Genomic DNA, 21,511 nt, shown 5'->3' with positions numbered 1-21,511 from the left:
TGGCACAGAGTCTCACTGTCACCTAGACTGGAATGCTGTGGTGTGATCTCAGCTCATTGCAACCACCATCTCCCTGGCTTCTGCCTCAGTCCCGCCCCGTCACCCCAACCCCACAACCTTAACTGGGACTACAAGCATGCACCACCATGCCTGGCTAATTCTTTTTCATTTTTTGTAGAGACAGGGTTTTGCCATGTTGCCCAGGCTGGTCTCAAACTCCTGGGCTCAAGCGATCCTCCTGCCTTGGTTTCTCAGTGTGCTGGTATTACAGGAGTGAATCACCACACACCAAGCCCTAATTTTTAAAAGTTTTGGTAGACACAGATTCTCCCTACATTACCCAGGCTGGTCTCAAATTCCTGGGTTCAAGTGATGCTCCTACCTCGGCCTCCCAAAGTGCTGGGATTACAGGCATGAGTCATTTACTCCAGTCTCAAATGTCAACTTTTTAATGAGGTCTTCAGTAAGCGCCCAAAGTAGTACTCAAACTTTCTGTATCACATTACTGTTTTTTATTTTCAGCATATCATTTTTAGCGCTTGATATTTTCTTACTAGTTTTCCTGTTTGACTGCCTCATAGGATATAACCTCCATCATAATGGTAGAACCACCGAATGCCCTTTGTCCATGCAGAGCAGGGGAATTGCAATAGTGGAAGAGTTTTACCAAGATAGAACCAGCTAAAGGGAAGACCAGAGGCATAATTATTATTCAAATTAGTCTCCCCTAGCATTTGGGGGCTAGGGTTTTTCAAACACAGTTTAGGGGAAGGGGCAGGGTGGCTAGGCAGTGGGGTGCTTACTGCTTATTGATTGGAGGTGCAAGAGAAATGGTCTTCCTGCATACTTGGTTGTTGTTGGGTGGGGCCACAGGTTGGCAGGTCCAGGTGGAGCCACTGGTCATTAGACATGCAACAAACCTGGAAAGACCTCTCGAAAGGCCAATCTTAGGTTGTACAATAGTGATGTTATCTGCAGTAATAATTGGAGAAGTTGCATGTCTTTTTACCTTCTGAATAATGGCTGGCAGTCCTTTACCTGTACCGGGGAAGTCCAGTCTTTTGGCTTCTCTGGGCCACATTGGAAGAAGAGGAGTTACCTTGGGGCACACGTAAAATACACTAACGTGAATGATAGCTGATATGCTTTAAAAAAACACAAAAATTCTCGTGTTTTAAAAAAGTTTACAAATTTGTATTGGGCCGCATTTAAAACCATCCTGGTGTGGGCCACGCGTTGGACAAGTTTGCACAGCTTAGTTAGTTCAGGCTCCTCTGTCCTCCTAGCCTAGTGGTGTCTCATTAGCTTTACAAAGGCAGTTGAGTTTTGGGGAAGGGCCTTTGTCATTTAAATTGTAAACTAAATGTCTCCCAAAATTTAAGCCCAGGAATAATTAAGGGCAGATTAAAGGCAAGATGGGAGTTGGCTAGATCAGACCTCCCCCATTGCCATAATGTTCTCACTAGTATAATTTTTGCAAAGGCGATTTTGTTACCAGAAAGAGGTCCCAATCCAGACCCCAAGAGAGAGTGTTCTTGGAGTTCACACAAGAAAGAATTCGAGGCAAATCCATAAGGTAAAATGAAAGCAAGTTTATTAAGAAAGTAAAGGAATAAAAGAATGGCTGCTCCATAGGCAGAGCAACCCTGAGGGCTGTTGCTTGCCCGTTTTTATAGTTATTTCTTGATTATATGCTAAACAAGGGATGGATTATTCATGCCTCCCATTTTTAGACCATATAGGGTAACTTTCTGGTGTTGCCATCTCTTTTGTAGGCTGTTTTGGTCCAGGGGGAGTGTAGCAGTGAGGACAAATAGGTCATTCTTGTGGCCATCTTGTGATTTTGGGGGGTTTGGGGCGGCTTCTTTACTGTTTTATCAGCAAAGTCTTTATGACCTTTATCGTGTGCCGACCTCCTGTCTCATCCTGTGACTTAGAATGCTTTAACCTCCTGGGAATGCAGCCCAGTAGGTCTCAGTCTTATTTTGCTCAGCTCCTATTCAACATGAAGCTGCTCTGGTTCAGATGCCTCTGACAGTTTTCGACCTCATCTGGGGTGACATCCAAGGTTTATTGTTTCACAGCCAGGGACATCAAGGACTCAGATACATAGAGAGTGAGGTTAAGAGTGGAAGTTTAATAGGCAAAAGAGAGAATAGCTCTCAGCCACAGAGAGGGGTCCCAGGAAAATGGGTTGCCAATCCACCGTGACGTGCAGCAGGTTTTATAGATGAAATGGTGGGGAGGTGGTGTCTGATCTACATAGGGCATGAAAAAAGTTAAGAACATGTGTGCCATTCGCATAGGAGCGAATCTCTGGCATCCCCCACCTTAGTCTTTTATTATGCAGGTGAGTTTTCAGCCTGAGCTGTGCCATGTTCCCCATTTCTTTGTTACTGTGCACGTGCTAATGAAAAAGGGAAGATAGAGTTTCCATGGTGGACATGCCTGGCCCCCAGGTAGCCCTTTTCTATTGGCACAGCTGCCAGCCTTCCCCCGTGCAAGCTTTCAGCTTCCATATTTATGTTTGCAGCTCGATTTTTCAGGCTGTTCTTTGTTAGAAAAATAAATAACTTCTTGGGCCGCTTTTTGTTAGAAGGGAAGTTGTGCTGAGGACTCTTGCCCTCACTGTCTGCCTAAATAATTTCTTTCTATCTCCTGTATCAGTTTCAGTGGGTTGTCTTTTTCACCACGGTATCTGAGCTCCTAGACTAGTTACTGCCATTTAGTCTGCACATAGTAATATTTGTGGAATCACTGGTTAAGTGAATCTCTATCAACTTTATGTTTCTCAATTGTAAAATAAGGATTTGGATCTAAATGATCTCCAAGGATTCCCCTTGTCAAAGATAAAGCCTGACACTAGTTAAAGCTGATAAAGACAGATTTTACTTAGTAATTATCGCAGTACAGGAAGGAGCTGTGTTGTGTTCGAATTTGTGCAGAGGTGACTGGGTGTTTATAAGGGAGAAAGAAGGAATAGGGAAAGGAGTGGGAGGAATGGGGGAGCTTTAGTCAAGTTATGGAAGTGAAAAATTTAAAAAGCAGCTAAGAGCATTATTGATTTTCTATGATTATGTCATTTTTGTCTTCTAACTAGCATTAATGGAAATTAGGCATCTACCTTCTCACAGAGACTGGTAGACTAAGGCCCTGTCTGTTGGTTACATTTCAGAGGAATGGCCTTCAGGTCCTTCAGAAAGATATTCTGAGTCTTAGGAGATACACATGCATCTCAAGGGGACAGAAGAAGGATTTACAATTTTAAATTTGTTTGTTTAATAAATGGGAAGGGAAAGTCTGGGACCTGTTTTCAGTCAGATGTTGGCTGGAATCAGAAGTAAATTCCTTTGAGAGCCTTGGGTTTTTTCAGACTGGAACTAGCTCCTCCCCCCAGGGGTGAGACTTTAGGCTCTTAGCATCTCTTTTTAAATTTCTTATGAGTTATCCGAAAGAATTATTGGTACTTTGATTGTTTATATAAATCCAAGATAAATCAGTTAATGATCCCACTGAGATAAAGTCTATATATTTGCTCTGTAGGCATGTGAAGTCAGCTTTCCTATATATATTGAGCTGATATGGAACCTTTAAAAAAGCTCCTGCCCAACATTTTCCATCCTCATCCTCCACTTTGTTTACCTGTATGTAGAGGTTAGGAGGAAAAGATGCAGGGGGTATTGGAATGGCAGTAGACTGGTGGCCAGGATGCCTCCCTGGCCACATATTTGACTTTCACCCTTGAAGGCACTAAACATTGATTCTGGTGTTGTATCAGGAGAACGGTTGTCCCTCAAGCACCATGCAGGAGAATGCAATAGGACCTGACCTGTCAGCTAGATTTATAGAGAATCAAACAGAACAAGTATTATAGAATAATGATTTATGGTGATAATAGGTATGAATGTTATGTCAAATTGTTCATGTTTTAGATATTAGAACATTCTCTCCCTCAAGAGAAATTGCATGTAAAACCAAATTATAATTATAAGACTTCTTGGTCAGAATCAAGTTGGAACATGGGGAATTAATATGAATTACCAATGTAATTAGGATCTGGTTGCTTCCAGAACCCAAGAATTCACCGTTATAGACAGTCTCTGATAGACACAGCTAATTTCTGGCTCCCTAGGCAGATTATAGCTCATGAGCCACATCCTGCCTGGTACCTGTCTCAGAAAGCTAAGAGTGGTTTTTACATATTTAGATGATTGGGAGAGAAACTCGAAGAATAATATTTGGTGACATGTAAAAATTAAATTCAAATTTCATTATCCATAAACAAAGTGTTACGGGAATACAGCCATGCTATTCATTTATGTATATTCTATGGCTGATTTTGCACCATGATAGTAGATTTGAATAGATTCAAGAGCGACCCTATGACCCACAGTGCCTAAATTATTTCTTGTTTTGGCCCTGAGAAAAAGTTTGCTTGTCCCGGGTGTACATTAAATAGTTTTGCCTAATAATTATTTAGCTGTCTTTTTGAATAATCTTTTTATTTGCAAGTTTTATTTGCAGTGTTCATTTTGTGGTAATAGTAGGTTATGGCTGTTTTGTGCATAGCTAATTAGTGGATTTTTTTTTTTTTAAACATCAAATGGCACAGCAGTGTGTCTAAATTGCCCTTAAAGAAATACAAAATGGGCCGGGTGTGTGGCTCACGCCTGTAATCCCAGCACTTTGGGAGGCCAAGCCAGGTGGATCACAAGGTCAGGAGTTCGAGACTATCCTGGCCAATATGGTGAAACCCCGTCTCTATAAAAAATACAAAAATTAGCCGGGCATGGGGGCGGGCGCCTGTAGTCCCAGCTGCTCGGGAGGCTGAGGCAGGAGAATCGCTTGAACCTGGGAGGCGGAGGTTGCAGTGAGCCGAGATCGCACCACTGCACTCCAGTCTGGGCGACAGTGAGACTCTGTCTCAGAAATACAAAATGAGTAGTAAATTTATCTTTGAAATCTGCAAAACAAATATATTATACCCTAAATGCTATAAATAAAGGTCAGTAAATTTAAGTTAAGCAGTGTGGGGGCAAAGGATTTTTATCATCTTTATATCCATTTCTCTTTTTTTTATCCTCCTCTTTTACACATAGATGCTAATCAGTAGTTGTTGTTTTTGGAATTTGTGACACCGTGAGCCGTTGGCTGTGCTTCCGTATCTGGTTTGTTGGCCAAACTTTGGAGCTATGTCATTTTTCACCTCTCAGATACTAAGGATGAGTTTCCCATACTCGGCATTAGCCTCTGGGATAGTCAGCCAATGTTATCTTCTTCTAGGGGCCTGGTACTCAACCAAGCACTCAATAAATGCTTCATTCAGGTCATAGCCGGACTCTGCATTGTTGATTGTCTCTCTTTCTTTTTTTTAAATTTGAGATATTCACGTACCAGAAAATTTACCCTTTAAAAACAAACAATTTAGTGTTTATTAGTGTATTTACAGGAAATGTACAACCATCATAATTATCTTAATTTGAGAACACTTTTATTACTCTGAAAAGAAATTGCCTACCCATCAGCAGTCACTTCCCATTGCTTCCTTCCCCTATCCACTGGGAACTGCTAATCTACTTTTACCTATATGGATTTGACTGTTTTAGACATTTCATATACATGGAATCATGCAATATGTGTCCTTTTGTGTCTGATTTCTTTCACTTAAGATGTTTTCAAGCCTCATCCATGCTATAGTATATCATTACCTCATTTCTTTTTATGGCTACATAAAATTCCGTTGTGTGATGTACCACAGTTTATCCGTTCACCTGTTAGTGGACATTTGGGTTGCTTCCACCTTTTGGCAGTTGTGAATAATACTGCTAGGAACATTTGTATACAAGTTTTTGTGTGGATGTATGTTTTCCTCTTTCTTGTGTAAATAGGAGTATAATGGCTATGTCATATGGTAGCTAAATATTAACATTTTAGAAACTGCCAAGCTGTTTTCCCAGGCAACTGCACCATTTTACATTCTCACTAACAACCTGTGAGCATTCAAATTTTCCATATCCTCACCAACATTTATTATTATCTTTCTCATTGTGGTAAAGTGTCTATTCAGATTCTGACATTTTAGCTTCTGGTATAATCACTTTAGGGTCTTCCTCGTGTAATATTTCTATTTTTCCCTTTTTCTGTATATCTGTTTTTTTCCTCTCTAGAAACATAACACTGTCAGCCAGAGGAAGTAATATATTCTAGGGAATGGGAAACTTATGCTTCCTGTGAGTCTTTTAAGACTGTCCATTGTCCATCTGGACAACATGGAGAAACCCTGTCTCTACAAAAAATACAAAAATCAGCCAGGCGTGGTGGCACATGGCTGTAACCCCAGCTCCTTGGAAGGCTGAGGTAGGAGGATCACCTGAGCCTAGAGAGGTCAAGGTTGCAGTGATATGTGATTGTGCCACTGTAATCTACCCTGGGTGACAGAGTGAGACCTATCTCAAAAAAAAAGATCCTCTATTATATTGTTCTTGGCCATACTGCTTGTTTTGTATTCTTTTTCTATATTAATACTAATCTATTATTTTATTACACAAATCAATGAAAAGAGATGACACTAGTGCAGGCTAGGAAAAGGGTAACCCACCTGAGAAAGCCAGCTTGTTTTTCTCCTGTCTACCTCATTCCCTGTACTCCAGGTTAATCTCTTGCCTTGTGTTGGTTCTTCTCCTTTGGCCCTCATTATGCTCTTTGCTCCTTGAATTGCAAGAAATATGTGAAATTGCTGGCATTTTGTATCATTTTATGCCTACTTAATGGCCTTTAAGATAATATTATTACTGTTCTGGTTTTATTGCTGAAAAAACTAACTCACAGAGGTCATAGAACCTGTTTGCATTTCATAGAACCCATTTGCATTTCACTGTGTGTTAACTTCCCTTACTGGCTTCCTCCGACCTCTAGGTTAGGGGGATGCTGCTAAAATGAGAAAAAGTTTCTTGCACTGGCTTTGAAGTGCAGTGGTTATTCAGATCTTCTTTGGTCTGTTACAGTGGCTCTGGTTTGCCTGAAATGCTTGTGTAGAAAGAGAAGCCTAGACATTTATCTTGAAGCCAAGTTACATAAGTTTTCATATGCCAAGAATGGAATTTTAGCTTTACTCTTATATAGTAGAATAATAAGTTCGAGAGAGGCGTGGTTAAAAGTATGTATACAATTTGGCATGTTTTTTGAACTAATTCTGTCCTGGGCATAAAAATGAATAAATTTTTGTCATCGCCCTAAAGGAACTTCCAGCCATTTGGAGAGATGGAATCGAATAATTACTCTCATGTGGGAAATGTGTCTAGAAAGTATGTATAAAGTTCTTGATAGCGGAGAAGAGAGCTACAGAGATCCCTTCTTACCCTAAATTCGATTATCAAACAATAGTAAATACTTTTTATCATTTTAAGTAGTATGCATTTTAGGGTGCAGTTGGATTGGACTGTTTGGTGTAACCTCTTTCCTTTATAAACATGTATTAACAAGAACAGATAGCATAGTTGTACAAGCCTACCAATATAAATAAAACAAAAATTGCTTTCATGTATTAAGATGTTAACTTTATCTGACAGATATGCCAAGAGTTTAACAGTACCTGGGCATGGGAGATGGAGAAGAAGGGCTATCTTGAAATGAGTGTTGAATGCAAACTAGCACTCTTAAAGGTAATAAATTTATTATTTGTTACAGTTATTTCAATTTAAAATTTAATTTTTGACTCCTGGTTAAATTGGAAAATAAAAAGTAGACATTTTTATTATTAGCAGAAGAGGAGTCTATTTTTTGGTGACAATCTGTTCTTTAAAGTGCTGTTTTTTTTTAATGCATACGTATATCTAGGTTTAATTATCTCTTCTTGTAGGGACAGTAATAACATGGGCAAGCAGTTGGTTCAAATTAGTTTTATTCATTGTTTTCAACCTTTACAATCATTACTATATACTGTAAACTGTGGATAATTTTCTACTGATTTACTAAATTAGCAATTTGATACTGTTTTCTGGATGACTGGGAGCATGTCATTTTGTACTTAATACAACCCTCACATAACCAAACCAACTTGATTTCAATGGGTCATCTCAAAGTAGGCTTTTTTACAAGTTTGAGTTTTCCTTTCTTTTCCTGCCCACTTCCTGTCGTTGGCCCTAATTAGTAGCAAAGTGGCCAGCATAATAGAGGGGAAAAATATTCTTTGTGAAAACATTAATGAAGTTTTTGCTACTTCTAAAATTTATAGTATTTTGTAAGTAGGCTTCTTTATTCAAAAGACCTCAAGATGTTATGATGAACCTTAAAATACAATGTCAGTATACATATTATTATTTTGGAGATAGATAAGACTATAGAGTACGTGTTATTTTGCTCTTAGATGTTGATTGCTGTTGGTGCCTACACAGAAGTCTTCAAGATCAAAAAGATACCTGTCTTAGAAAACCAAATGTCATAGTAAACTCAGATTTCAGGGTGTATAATCATGCAGGTTCATCTGTCTCTAGACCAGCTTGTGGTCCCAAGGGGGTAATTAGGGTGATTCCTTGCTAGTCAAAGTTATAGAAATTATACTCATAACTTTTATTAATCCCAATTTTTGAAATACCTTTTTGTGCATTCCTATAATATATGTAATACTTTAGTATCCATACTGACCTCTAGGTTAGGGGGATGCTGCTGAAATGTATATAATACTTTAGTATTACATATATTATATATTAGTGCATATATATATATGTTAGTGTATTATGTAAATACATAAGAAAGTGGATATAATACACACATATAACTTTTCAGGATGTGTTACAAATTTTTTTAATAGTAAGGATGCTTGATCAAAAATGTTTAGAGACCATTGGGATAGCTGACATAGGCAAAGGCATAAGGGCTGTAATACAAAGTAACTTAATGTGTTGTCTGCCTGGGCAGCGATACCCAGGAAGAAATCTGACTTATACCCTAATCATATATGAAATATATAACAAAAAGTTAGTTCTTCCAGTCTAGTATGTGAATATCTTTTTTTAAGAGAATTCTCTAGAGCCAGCTATCAGTGAAAATCTACCTTCCTTGAAAACTGCATATGTCTCAGGCTTTCAAAAACAGATAGTCCTTTGAAGAATAATGTTCACCTAAAACCTGGAAGAAAGATTATAGAAAGTTTTATACCGTGTATCCTGAATAACCAACATGTTAATAAAAAAAAAAAAATCCAAAGGAAATTTTAAAACTCTTGAGAGAAATGAAAATGGAAACTCAACATGCCAGAACTTACAAAATGCAGCAAAAGCAAATCTAAGAGGGAAATTTATAGCAATCAATGGCCACGTTAAAAAAGAAGAAATCTCAAGTAACAACCTAATTTTACACTGCAACAAACTGGAAGAACAAACTAAACCCAAACTTAGTAGAAGGAAGAAAATAACCAAGATATGAGTAAAATTAAATGAAATAGAGACTAAAAAAATGGTAAAAAAGATAAACAAAACTAAGAGTTGGTTTTTGAGAAGATAAACAAAACTGACAACCCTTAGCTAGGCTAATAAAGAGAGAAGACTGAAATCAGAAATTAAAGTAGAGACGTTATAACCAATACCACAGAAATACAAAGGATCAAAGAAACAACTATGAGCAATTGTTTGGATTATATAGAAAAAAAATGGATAAATACTAGAAGCATGCATCTTACCAAGACTGAATTACAAAGAAATAGAAAATCTGAACAGACCACTAACAAGTAAGAAAATTGAACCAGCAGTCAAAAATGTCCCATCAGAGGAAAGCCCAGGGTATGATGGCTTCACAGCTAAATTCTACCAGACATTTAAAGAATAACTAATGTTAGTCCTTCTCAATGTCTTCTAAAAAACTGAAGAGGAGAAAATACTTCCAGACTAATTTTACAAGGCCAGCATTATACTGATCCCAAAGCTGGACACAAACACTATAAGAAAAGAAATATTCCCGATGAACACAGATGCAGAAATCCTTAACAAAATACTAGCAACCAAATTTAACAGCACATAAATGGGATCATTCACCATGATCAAGTGGAATTTATCCTGGAATGCAAAGATTGTTCGTCATATGCAAATCAATAAGTGTGATACATGGCCAGGTACAGTGGCTCACACCTGTAATCCCAGCACTTTGGAAAGCTGAGGCAGGAGAATCACTTGAGCCCAGGAGTTCAACACCAGCCTGGGCAACACAGCAAGACCACTTCTCTGCAAAATATTTAAAAAGCTGGCTAGCTGGGTGTGGTGGTGTGTACCTGTAGTCCTAGCTACTGGGGAGGTTGAGGCGGAGGATTGCTTGAGCTGTGATTGTGCCACTGCACTTCAGCCTGGGTAACAGAGTGAGACTCTGTCTTTAAAAAATAAATAAATAAGCCAGGCGGGGGTGACTCATGCCTGTAATCCCAGTACTTTGGGAGGCTGAGGCAGATGGATTACTAGAGGTCAGGAGTTCAGGACCAGCCTGGACAACATAGTGAAACCCCATCTCTACTAAAAGTACAAAAATCAGCTGGGCATGGTGGCGCATACCTGTAATTCCAACTATTAGGGAGGCTGAGGCAGGAGAATCGCTTGAGCTCAGGAGGCAGAGGTTGCAGTGAGCTGAGATCGTAACACTGCACTCTAGCCTGAGTGACAGAGAAGACTCTGTCTCAAAAAATTAATTAATTAACTAAATAAAGTTGTGATGCTCCACATTAAGAGAATGAAGGACAAATATTATATGATCATATGAATATATGCAGAAAAAACATTTGAGAAAATTCAACTTTGCTTTCATGATAAAAACTCACAACAAATTAGGTATGAAAAGAGTATGTGTCAGTGCAATAAAGGCCATATAAGACAACCCCACAGCTTACATGGTACCCAACTGTGAAAAACTGAAAGCTTTTCCTTTAACATCAGGAGCTAGATAAGGACACCCACTTGCCACTTATATTCAATATAGTACTGGAAGTCCTAGCCAGAACAGTTAGGTACAAAAAGAAATAAGTCATCGGAATTGGAAAGGAAGAAGTTAAATTGTCACTGTTTGCAGATGACATGATTTTACGTATAAAAAATTCTAAAGGCTTAACCAACAGACTATTAGAACTAATAAATGAATTCAGTAAAATTTCAAGATATAAAATCAATATACAAAAATCAGAAGTGTTTCTACTCACAAATCACAGACTATCCAAAAAAGAAATTATAAAAACCGATTCATTACAATAGTATCAAAAAATAAAATATTTAGGAGTAAATTTGACCAAAGAGGTAAAAGATCTCTGTACTGAAAACTACAAAACATTAATGAAAGAAAATACAAATGAGGCTGGGCGCAGTGGCTCATGCCTGTAATCCCAGCACTTTGGGAGGCCGAGGCGGGCGGATCACGAGGTCAGGAGATCAAGACCATCCTGGCTAACACCGTGAAACCCCGTCTTTACTTAAAATGCAAAAAAATTAGCCGGGCGTGGTGGCAGGCGCCTGTAGTCCAAGCTACTTGGGAGGCTGAGGCAGGAGAATGGCATGAACCCAGGAGGCAGAGCTTGCAGTGAGCTGAGATCGCGCCACTGCACCCCAGCCTGGGCAATAGAGCGAGACTCTGTCTCAAATAAAAGACAAATGAAAAGATGTCCTGCGTTCATGGATTAGAAGAATTAATCTTGTTAAGATGTCCATACTGCCCAAAGTGACCTACAGATTCATTGCAATCCCTATCAAATTCCAGTGGCATTGTTCACAGAAATAAAACACAACCCTAAAATTCATATGGAACCACAGGAACCTGAATAACCAAAGCAATCTTGAGCCAAAAGAACAAAACTGGAGGCATCATGCTACCTGATCTCAGAATCTACTAAGTTATGGTAATCAAACAACATGGTACTGGTAAAAAGCAGATACATCGACCACTGGAACAGGACAGAAAGCCCAGAAACAAACTCCTATGTTGATGGTCAGTCGCTTTTTGACAGTGGTGTCAAGATTACACACTGGGCAAAGGACAGTCTATTCAATAAATGGTGCTGGGAAAACTGGTCATCCACATGCAGGAGAATGAAATTAGACCCTTATCTTACACCATACACAGAAATTATCTTAGTGGATTAAAGACTTAAATATAAGACTCGAAAGTATAAAACTACTAGAAGAGTTCAATATTCAAACCATATAAAGAACTCAAGCAACAGCAAGAAAACAATCTGATTTAAAAATGGGCAAAGGACTTCAATAGACATTTCTCAGAAAAAGACGTAGGAAATGGCCAACAGATATATGAATAAATGCTCAGTATCACTAATTATCAGGCAAATGCATTTTAGAACCACAATGGAATATCACTTCATGCTTGTTAAGATGGCTGTTATCAAAAAGACAAGACAAGAGATAACAAGTTTGGCAAAGATGTACAGAAAAGGGAACCTTTGAGGCCAGGCACAGTGGCTCGTGCCTGTAATCCCAGCACTTTGGGAGGCCGAGGCGGGCAGATCACGAGGTTAAGAGATCAAGACCATCCTGGCCAACATGATGAAACTCTGTCCCTACTAAAAATACAAAAATTAGCTGGGCATGGTGGTGCACCCCTGTAGTCCCAGCTACTTGGGAGGCTGAGGCAAGAGAATCGCTTGAACCCAGGAGGCAGAGGTTGCAGTGAGCCGAGGTCGCGCCCCTGCACTCCAGCCTGGTGATAGAAAGAGACTTTGTCTCAAGAAAGAAAAGGGAGCCCTTGTATGCTGATTGTGAGAATGTAAATTAGTTCGGCCATTATGGAAAATAGCATGGGGGTTCCTCAAAAAATTTGAAATAGAACTACCATATAATTCAGCATCCTACTACTGGATATGTATCCAAAGGAAGTAGAATTTGTTTCTTGAAGTGGTATCTGCACTCCCGTGTTCACTGCAGCATTAATCACAATAAGGTTGAACCTGGAGGACATTATGTTAAGTAAAATAAGCCAGGCACTGAAAGAAATACCCCATAATATTACTTAATGTGGAATCTAAGAGTCAGACTCATAGAATCAGAGTAGAGTGGTGATTACCAGGGATTAGGGAGGTGAGGGGTAGATTGGGGAGATATTGGCCCAAGCTACAAAAAGTCAGACAGGAGGAATTAGTTCAGGAGATCAGTTGTACAACATGGTGAGTATAGATAATAACAACATATAGTATATTTGAAAATTGCTAAGGGGCTAGATTTTAAATGTTTTCACCACTAAAAATTCTAAGTACATTAGGTAGTAGATGTGTTTATTAGCTTGATTTAGCCATTCCACACTATACACATATATCAGAATACCATGGTGTATACCATAAATATATGCAATTTTTATTTGTCATTTTAAATAAGGAAAATGGAAAAAAACTACATGAAACTTTTTTAATAGAAAATTTTTTTTTTGAGACAGGGTCTTGCTCTGTTGCCCAAGCCAGAGTGCAGTGGCGAGATCATAGCTCACCTCATCCTCAACCTCCCAGAGTAGCTGGGACTGTAGGTGTGCACCACGATACCTGGCCAATGTTTGTATTTTTTGTAGAGACAGGGTTTCACCATGTTGCCCAGGCTAGTCTTTAACTCCTGGACTCAAGCGATCCTCCTGCCTTGGCCTCTCTAAGGGCTGGGATTACAGGTGTCAGCCACTGTGCCTGGCCTAAAACAGAAAATCTTACACCATGAGATGATTTGGGAGTTTTTAGTGCAAACGGGCTCATTCCTTTTGAAATAAAACTTGATTTGTGTGTCAGTGATTGTGTTAAACCTATAAATTGGTATGGTGTTAATATAAAATGTTCCTTAAAATGTTGGCTATTCTAAACAGTATGTATGAAAGTGGGGAGAGGATAGTGAAAGAAGGAATGCAGTATGTTTGTTCTGTCCACTGCTTTCCCTGAATCAATTCTACGGTTGTATCATCTTTATTGTGATGGAGAAATATTTGTGAGGTATTTTAAGCCATGTTATGACTATTTTTCAGTACCTCTGCGAGTGTCAGTTTGATGACAATCTCAAATTCAAGAATATTATTAATGAGGAGGATGCCGATACTATGCGTCTCCAGCCAATTGGGCGAGACAAAGATGGCCTCATGTACTGGTACCAATTGGATCAAGATCACAATGTCAGAATGTACATAGAAGAACAAGATGATCAAGATGGCTCTTCATGGAAATGCATTGTCAGGTATCTTTTATTGGAACCTTTTTACACTTATTTATGTGTTTTGTACATTGATCTCGTTTAAAAACTAGGATGTTATCTATGAGACAGAAGTGGTTTTTTTGTTTATGGGTTTTGGGAGTTTTCTTTTTTTTTTTTGAGACAGAGTCTTGCTCTGTTGCCTGGGCTGGAGTGCAGTGGCCGGATCTCAGCTCACTGCAAGCTCTGCCTCCCGGGTTTACGCCGTTCTCCTACCTCAGCCTCCCATGTAGCTGAGACTATAGGCGCCCACCACCTCGCTCAGCTAGTTTTTTGTATTTTTTAGTAGAGACGGAGTTTCACCGTGTTAGCCAGGATGGTCTTGATCTCCTGACCTCGTGATCCGCCCGTCTCGGCCTCCCAAAGTGCTGGGATTACAGGCTTGAGCCACCGCGCCCAGCGGGTTTTGGGAGTTTTCAAGGCCTCACCTAGTATCCAGCATAGTATCCATAGTACGCACTTAGTTTTTTATTTCAAGTAACTGAAAATATTCAGCAGTTCAGTCCATATTGTATACACATACTTTATACATCAGGAAGCCAGAATCTGAATAGTTATAAATAATATGGACAGAAAAATACATTGTTAGACAAAAGCACAAGAAAAGCATTGTTTGGTTCTTATTTAGCTATAGTTTTCTTTTTTTTTTTTTAAACAGAGTTTCGCTCTTGTTGCCCAGGCTGGAGTGCAATGATGCAATCTTGGCTCATTGCAACCTCTGCCTCCCGGGTTCAAGCGATTCTCCTGCCTCAGCCTCCCGAGTAGCTGGGATTACAGGCATGTGCCACCACGCCTAGCTAATTTTGTTATTTTTAGTAGAGGCAGGGTTTCTCCATGTTGGTCAGGCTGGTCTCGAACTCCCAACCTCAGGTGATCTACCTGCCTTGGCTTCCCTAAGTGCTGAGATTACAGGTGTGAGTCACCGCGCCCAGCCTTTAGCTATAGTTTTCTATTCAGCGTTAATTAGTTCTAATTATTTTAATTTATTCATTTCATCTTGACACAGTATATATTCTATTTGCTGTGCATACGTTTCGTTATTGGAGTTCTGAGGAAATCTTGGGAACATTGCACTTTTTTGTCATAGTTCTCTTTTTAAAAGTCTTGATTTTTTAATTTGTGTTGACATATACTTGAACAGAAACATTTAATATATAACCATGAAATATAACTTTAAAAAAAACCCTGTAATACTAGAACCATTATTACAGAATCTTTGTGTCTTTAGTTTTCTGTCACTGTAACTTTATTATTTAGAAATATTCCACAAATACAGTATATATTAATTTGGAAGATATCAGGGGTCCTATAAAGTAGGGAAAACTCATAGCTATCCGCTAGCTTATGAAAAACTTTCTTGACATTAACTCATATCTGTTTTTTGTCCCATTTTGAATTTCAGCAATTTCTCTTAGTGATTATTTATTAACACTTTGAAGAAATAAGCCGTCGAAAAGCTCAATTTTCATTCCCTAAGAATAAATGTGTATTGATTAATCTCATGGGAGATTGTTTTATAAGCATGTGTCATTACATTATTTTCCTTGTAATTAATTTGCTAAATGCAGGTAAACAAAGTAGTCCTAAACTAAAATTTATTTACCATTTCTCCTTTGAATACAAAGACCAAATATGATCTATTCATGACATTATACCACTGTTTCTATTATTTCCCATATTAACCTTGTGTAGTTGTTTAAAACATTCTTTTCTTCTTTGTAGATGAAGAAAATACGACAGTGAAATAACGATTACTATTCATCAGTCACAGTTGTTTAAAATGATGTGTAATGGGCTGGGTGCGGTGGGTCACATCTGTAATCTCAGCACTTTGGGAGGCCAAGGCGGGAGGATCATGAGGTCAGGAGTTGGAGACTAGCCTGGCTAGCATGGTGAAACCCCATCTCTTACTAAAAATACAAAAATTTAGCCAGGCATGGTGGCACACACCTGTACTCCCAGCTACTCGGGAGGCTGAGCCAGGAGAATTGCTTGAACCTGGGAGGCAGAGGTGTAATTTATGAGAGGAGTTCAAAATAAAAAGAACTGGAAGGCTGGGCACGGTGGCTCACGCCTGTAATCCCAGCACTTTGGGAGGCTGAGGTGGGCGGATTATGAGGTCAGGAGATCGAGACCATCCTGGCCAACATGGCGAAACATCGTCTCTACTAAAATACAAAAAAAATTAGCTGGATGTGGTGGCACACGCCTGTAATCCCAGCTACTCGGGAGGCTGAGGCAGGAGAATCGCTTGAACCCAGCAGGCAGAGCTTGCAGTGAGCCAAGATCACGCCACTGCACTCCAACCTGGGCAACAGAGCGAGACTCCATCTCAAAAAAAAAAAAAAGGTCTAATGTATACTGTTTTAGGTAGATTATACCTTAATGCATGATGTGAAATTTCAGAGTTAATAGTTATTTTTGAATCTGGGTTCATCTACTTACCATGTGTAGACACATTACATTTGTCCCTTGGTATCCATGGGGCACTGGTTCCAGGACCCTCATGGATAACAAAATCTGCAAATGCTTAAGCCCTTTACATAATATTTGTGTATAACCTGTGCACATCCTCCCATATACTTATAATACTTAATGCTATGTGAATGCTAGGTATAAAATTGTTATACTGTAGTTTTAGTTTGTATTTTTATTGTATTAGCTTTAGTTTATTTTTTTCTAAATATTTTGATCTGAGGTTATGGATGGCTAACTGTACTTAATTTTTCTGAGAGTTACATTCCTGTACTTTAAAATGAAAGTGATAATACTTCCTCAAAAAGTTGTTGTGAGGAATGTATGAGAAATGGTGCTGGCACTGTAATACATGCTCAATAAACCTTTTCTCTTTTTATTTCCACCTTTTAACTTTTTAACTATTCGCTTTTCTTTTGTTTTTTGTTTTTTGAGACAGAGTCTCCCTGTCACCCAGGCAGGAGTGCAGTGGCACGATCTTGGCCTACTGCAAGCTCCGCCTCCCGGGTTCATGCCATTCTCCTGCCTCAGCCTCCTGAGAAGCTGGGACTACAGGCGCCCGCCACCATGCCTGGCTAATTTTTTTTTAGTTTTAATAGAGACGAGGTTTCACTGTGTTAGCCAGGATGGTCTCGATCTCCTGACCTTATGATCTGCCTACCTCGGCCTCCCAAAGTGCTAGGATTACAGGCGTGAGCCACCGTGCCCGGCCAACTATTCGCTTTTCTTACAAAACCTTTCTAATTCCAGAGACTGAAATTTAGTTTATTCACTAAAGAAATACCTGTCAGCAGAAAGGTCGGAAAATTTCCGTGGTGTTACTTTCACCTCTTCTCATGCTTGACCATTTCTCCATGTTTTATTCCTTGGGCTTCTGCCCTTTTTAAACACATACACACACACACACACAAAACTTCTTTCCATTTGTTAAAATTTGTTTTTGATAAACAAAATGGTGTATGTGGCAATTGTTTAGAAGGAGATGCTTTTGTAGAATAATGCCTACAAACAGTTTTCCTTTCTTTTGTTTTGGAGACAAGATCTCGCTTTGTCACCCAGGCTGGAGTGTGGAGTGCAGTGGTGCAATCTCAGCTCCCTGCAACCTCTGCCTCCCAGGTTCAAGCAGTTCTTCTGCCTCAGCCTCCCAAGTAGCTGGGATTACAGGTGTGAACCACCATGCCTGGCTAGTTTTTGTACTTTTAGTAGAGACGGGGTTTTGCCACATTGACCATGCTGGTCTCGAACTCCCGAGCACAAGCTATTCACTTGCTGTGGCCTCGCAAAGTTCTGGGATTACAGATGTGAGCCGCCAGGCCCATCCTATACTTTTCTCATTTTCACAACCACAAATTTCTTTAGAAAGTGGTGCCAGGTTATTTTTAGACATTTTGATGGCATCTATTAATACATGTATTTCTATTTACAGTGAGCCAGGGAACATTGCCCAAGTAATGTAGAAATATTTGGGACCATTCAGAAATCATTTGGTTTATTGACTCTCTGGTTTTGAATAATGAAATTCAATTTTTCAACACCTGATTGTCATACTAACATTCCTTTATTTCATTAAATTTATAAATTCTGTTACATAGGTGCCTGTGTAATAGGTACTATGCTAAACAATTGGTGATGTAATAGTGAATAGTATGGCTCTAAGATCTCTAAGAGGGGCTGCAGGCACCTGTGAAAGGCCTCAACTTGTAAGGAATAGATTTTAGGTGAATATTATATGCATATTTTCTGGGGAAGGACGGTAATTTATCTCAAATTTTCAGTTGCATGTGTTTATGCTTATTATAAATGAGATGTACTATGACATGACATTCCAATTAGCTTTAACCCAACACAATGGAACTGTTATTGACAAACATAGTAAACTGTCTTGTTCACATAGGTCTCTCATTGTTGCAAAGGTTGAATGTAGAAAACATTGTAATGATTTTTGCCTTCTCATAAAGATAAGGATCTTAGTTGTCACTAATATATATTTAGTGCCTAAAATAATGTGGGGCATCATCTCATTTGACTTGGATGAGATCATCCCTGGAGCATGGTATTTCTGTTTGAATGGCAAACTCTAAAAGAAACATTAATATAGTGAAGTCCATTATGGGAACAACCAACCGCAAAGAAGACGATTGAATGAACTGAAAATGCTTTATCTAGCAGAAATTTACTCAGACATAAATGTCTTCAGACATTTAGAAGATTGATTAGTGGAAGAATATCTCAAAGGCTGAGCCAGGATCACTGGATTCAAATTATGGGGACGCAGAATTGAGTTTGACAGGAGCAAGAATGTTTGTTTTTCATTTTACATTGCAGTGGAGTGATTATCTTAAGGCTGATAGATGTTGTCAAAGCATTTTTCAATTAAACGTGCAAGTTTATGTGAAGTGGAGTTTTGTAAGAGGCACTAATCTTTTTAGCAAGAGATTCCTTTAGAAAATCAACTGATGGCCAGGCGTGGTGGCTCACTCCCGTAATCCCAGCACTTTGGGAGGCCAAGGCGGGCAGATCATGAGGTCAAGATATCGAGACCATCCTGGCCAACATGGTGAAACCCCGTCTCTACTAAAAATACAAAAATAAGCTGGGCGTTGTGGTGCGTGCCTGTAGTCCCAGCTACTCGGAAGACTGAGACCGGGGAATCACTTGAACCCAGGAGGCAGAGGTTGCAGTGAGCCGAGATCGCACCACTGCACTCCAGCCTGGCGAAACAGAGTGGACTCCATCTCAAAAAAAAAGAAAAGAGAAAATCAAGTTAAAAGAACAAGTAAAGCAAATAAGATTTTGACTTTGACTTTTTCATTGAATAGGTTGCATTTGGGTGCTCTTCTTAGCTAGTAAATATTATTTTTTACTAGTAAATTAAAAGCCTCTTGTTTTTTCTTAAAACAATTTCTTTAACAGTATTATTTTCTTGGCGATCAGCTGGTGTTGGAAACATATTTCTACCTAATTCTTTTTTTTTTTTTTTTGAGACGGAGTCTCACTCTGTCGCCCAGGCTGGAGTGCAGTGGCGCAATCTCAGCTCACTGCAAGCTCCGCCTCCCGGGTTTACGCCATTCTCCTGCCTCAGCCTCCCGAGTAGCTGGGACTACAGGCACCCGCCACCTCACCTAGCTAGTTTTTTGTATTTTTTAGTAGAGACGGGGTTTCACCGTGTTAGCCAGGATGGTCTCGATCTCCTGACCTCGTGATCCGCCCGTCTCAGCCTCCCAAAGTGCTGGGATTACAGGCTTGAGCCACCGTGCCCAGCCTCTACCTAATTCTTAAAAGAGCATTATATAACAAAAATTATCTGGTCTTTAGGGTTCCGTTTTCTAAAGCCAGTAAGTCAGCCTTCTTAATGATTGATAAATTTAGAAATATAACTGAACTTTGTAAATTAAAAATCAAATGGAATTTTTTAAAAAATGAGAATCCACCAAAAAGAGATAATTTTACATAGTTGATCTACTGAAAATTTCATACCATAACATCACTACAGTCTTAAACTTGTACTGTTATGTAGCAACTTCCATTTCTGCTAGTTGCAAAATTAATAATATAAATATATATATTAGATGAATAGATAGGAAGCAATTAACTCATATATAAAGAATTATACTTTAAGTTGAAACAAGATTTAGTATGTGATTTACAAAACAATAAAAGTAGTTAAGTTTCATGAAACTATATGAAATTGTTAACATTTGAACATTTTGACCTGTAAAAATGGTGATTTCATATGACTCAACCTAGTATTGTAACAGGTTTCAATAGCAAAAATATTTAAGCTTCAGCCAGTGTCCTACTTATTCCGGTTAATGTTTAAAACAGAATTGCCACAAAAGTATTATTTCATCTCTAGTTTAGGCCTCAATGAAAGAAGATAAAAGTACAGAAAAAAAAACCAATTTTACGTCTAATCAAATATGATACAATAAGTGATTTTATTCACCCCATGAGGTATGTTAATAGAATTTGTTTAGGAATGAAAAAGATGGGCTCAGCACGATGGCTCACACCTGTAACCTCAGCACTTTGAGAGGCTGAGGTGAGCAGTTTTCTTGAACCCAGCAGTTTGAGACCTGCTAAAGCAACAAGACAAAACCCTGTCTCTACAAAAAATACAAAAATCAGCCAGGTGTGGTGGCACTTGCCTGTAGTCTCAGTGACTTGGGAGGCTGAGGTGGGAGGGTTGCTTGAGCCCAGGAGCTTGAGGCTGCAGTGAGCTGTGATTGTACCACTGCACTCTAGCCTGGGCAACAGAGTGAGACCCTGTGTCTCAAAAAAAAAAAAAAAAAAACAACAAGCAAAGATGTAAACATAACAAGGTGGTAGTGTTTAGTTATTAATGATTAGAGAATTTTAGCAAATAAAAACCTTAGACCAGATTCTATCACAAGCTTCTTCAGGATCTTAGTGGGACTACAGAAAGTACTTTTATATCGAGTATACTAAGGAAGACAAAGTTATATGCGGACTGTTGAGCAGTTACTTCATAAAGAATATATACATATGGCCAGTATTCATATGAAAAAGTGCTTAGCATCATTATTCATTGTAGAATTTCCAATTAAAACCACAATGAGGTATTATCTTCTATTAGAATTAGTAAAACAAAAATGGCTTACAGCACCAAATGTTAGCAAGGATATGCACCAACTGAAACTCTTAACACCTTGTTGTATGTGTAAAATGATACAACCACTTTGGGAAACAGTTTTGTGGTTTCTTCAAATGTTAACAAACTGTTATCCCATAACCTATAAATTTCATTTCTGGGTATTTATATTAGAGAAATGAAAGCATGTTTACAAAAAGCCTTGTATAAGAACGTTCATAGCATCTTT

The 21,511-nt window shown here is 38.9% G+C and overlaps 1 protein-coding gene across 1 annotated transcript in view; it reads left to right on the top strand.

The window, feature by feature from the left end:
- RSF1 (remodeling and spacing factor 1) overlaps positions 1 to 21,511 on the top strand; it is a 156,984-nt gene that overhangs the window by 61,566 nt on the left and 73,907 nt on the right. Inside the window, exons 3-4 of the mRNA XM_008020259.3 lie at positions 7,569 to 7,661; positions 13,975 to 14,180. Coding sequence (XP_008018450.1) covers positions 7,569 to 7,661; positions 13,975 to 14,180 — 299 coding nt within the window. The remainder of the gene's footprint in view (positions 1 to 7,568; positions 7,662 to 13,974; positions 14,181 to 21,511) is intronic.

The sequence above is a fragment of the Chlorocebus sabaeus genome, chromosome 1, assembly GCF_047675955.1.
Source record: "Chlorocebus sabaeus isolate Y175 chromosome 1, mChlSab1.0.hap1, whole genome shotgun sequence".
Classification (NCBI taxonomy): Eukaryota; Metazoa; Chordata; class Mammalia; order Primates; family Cercopithecidae; genus Chlorocebus; species Chlorocebus sabaeus.
This window is presented reverse-complemented; position numbering and strand designations above follow the sequence as displayed.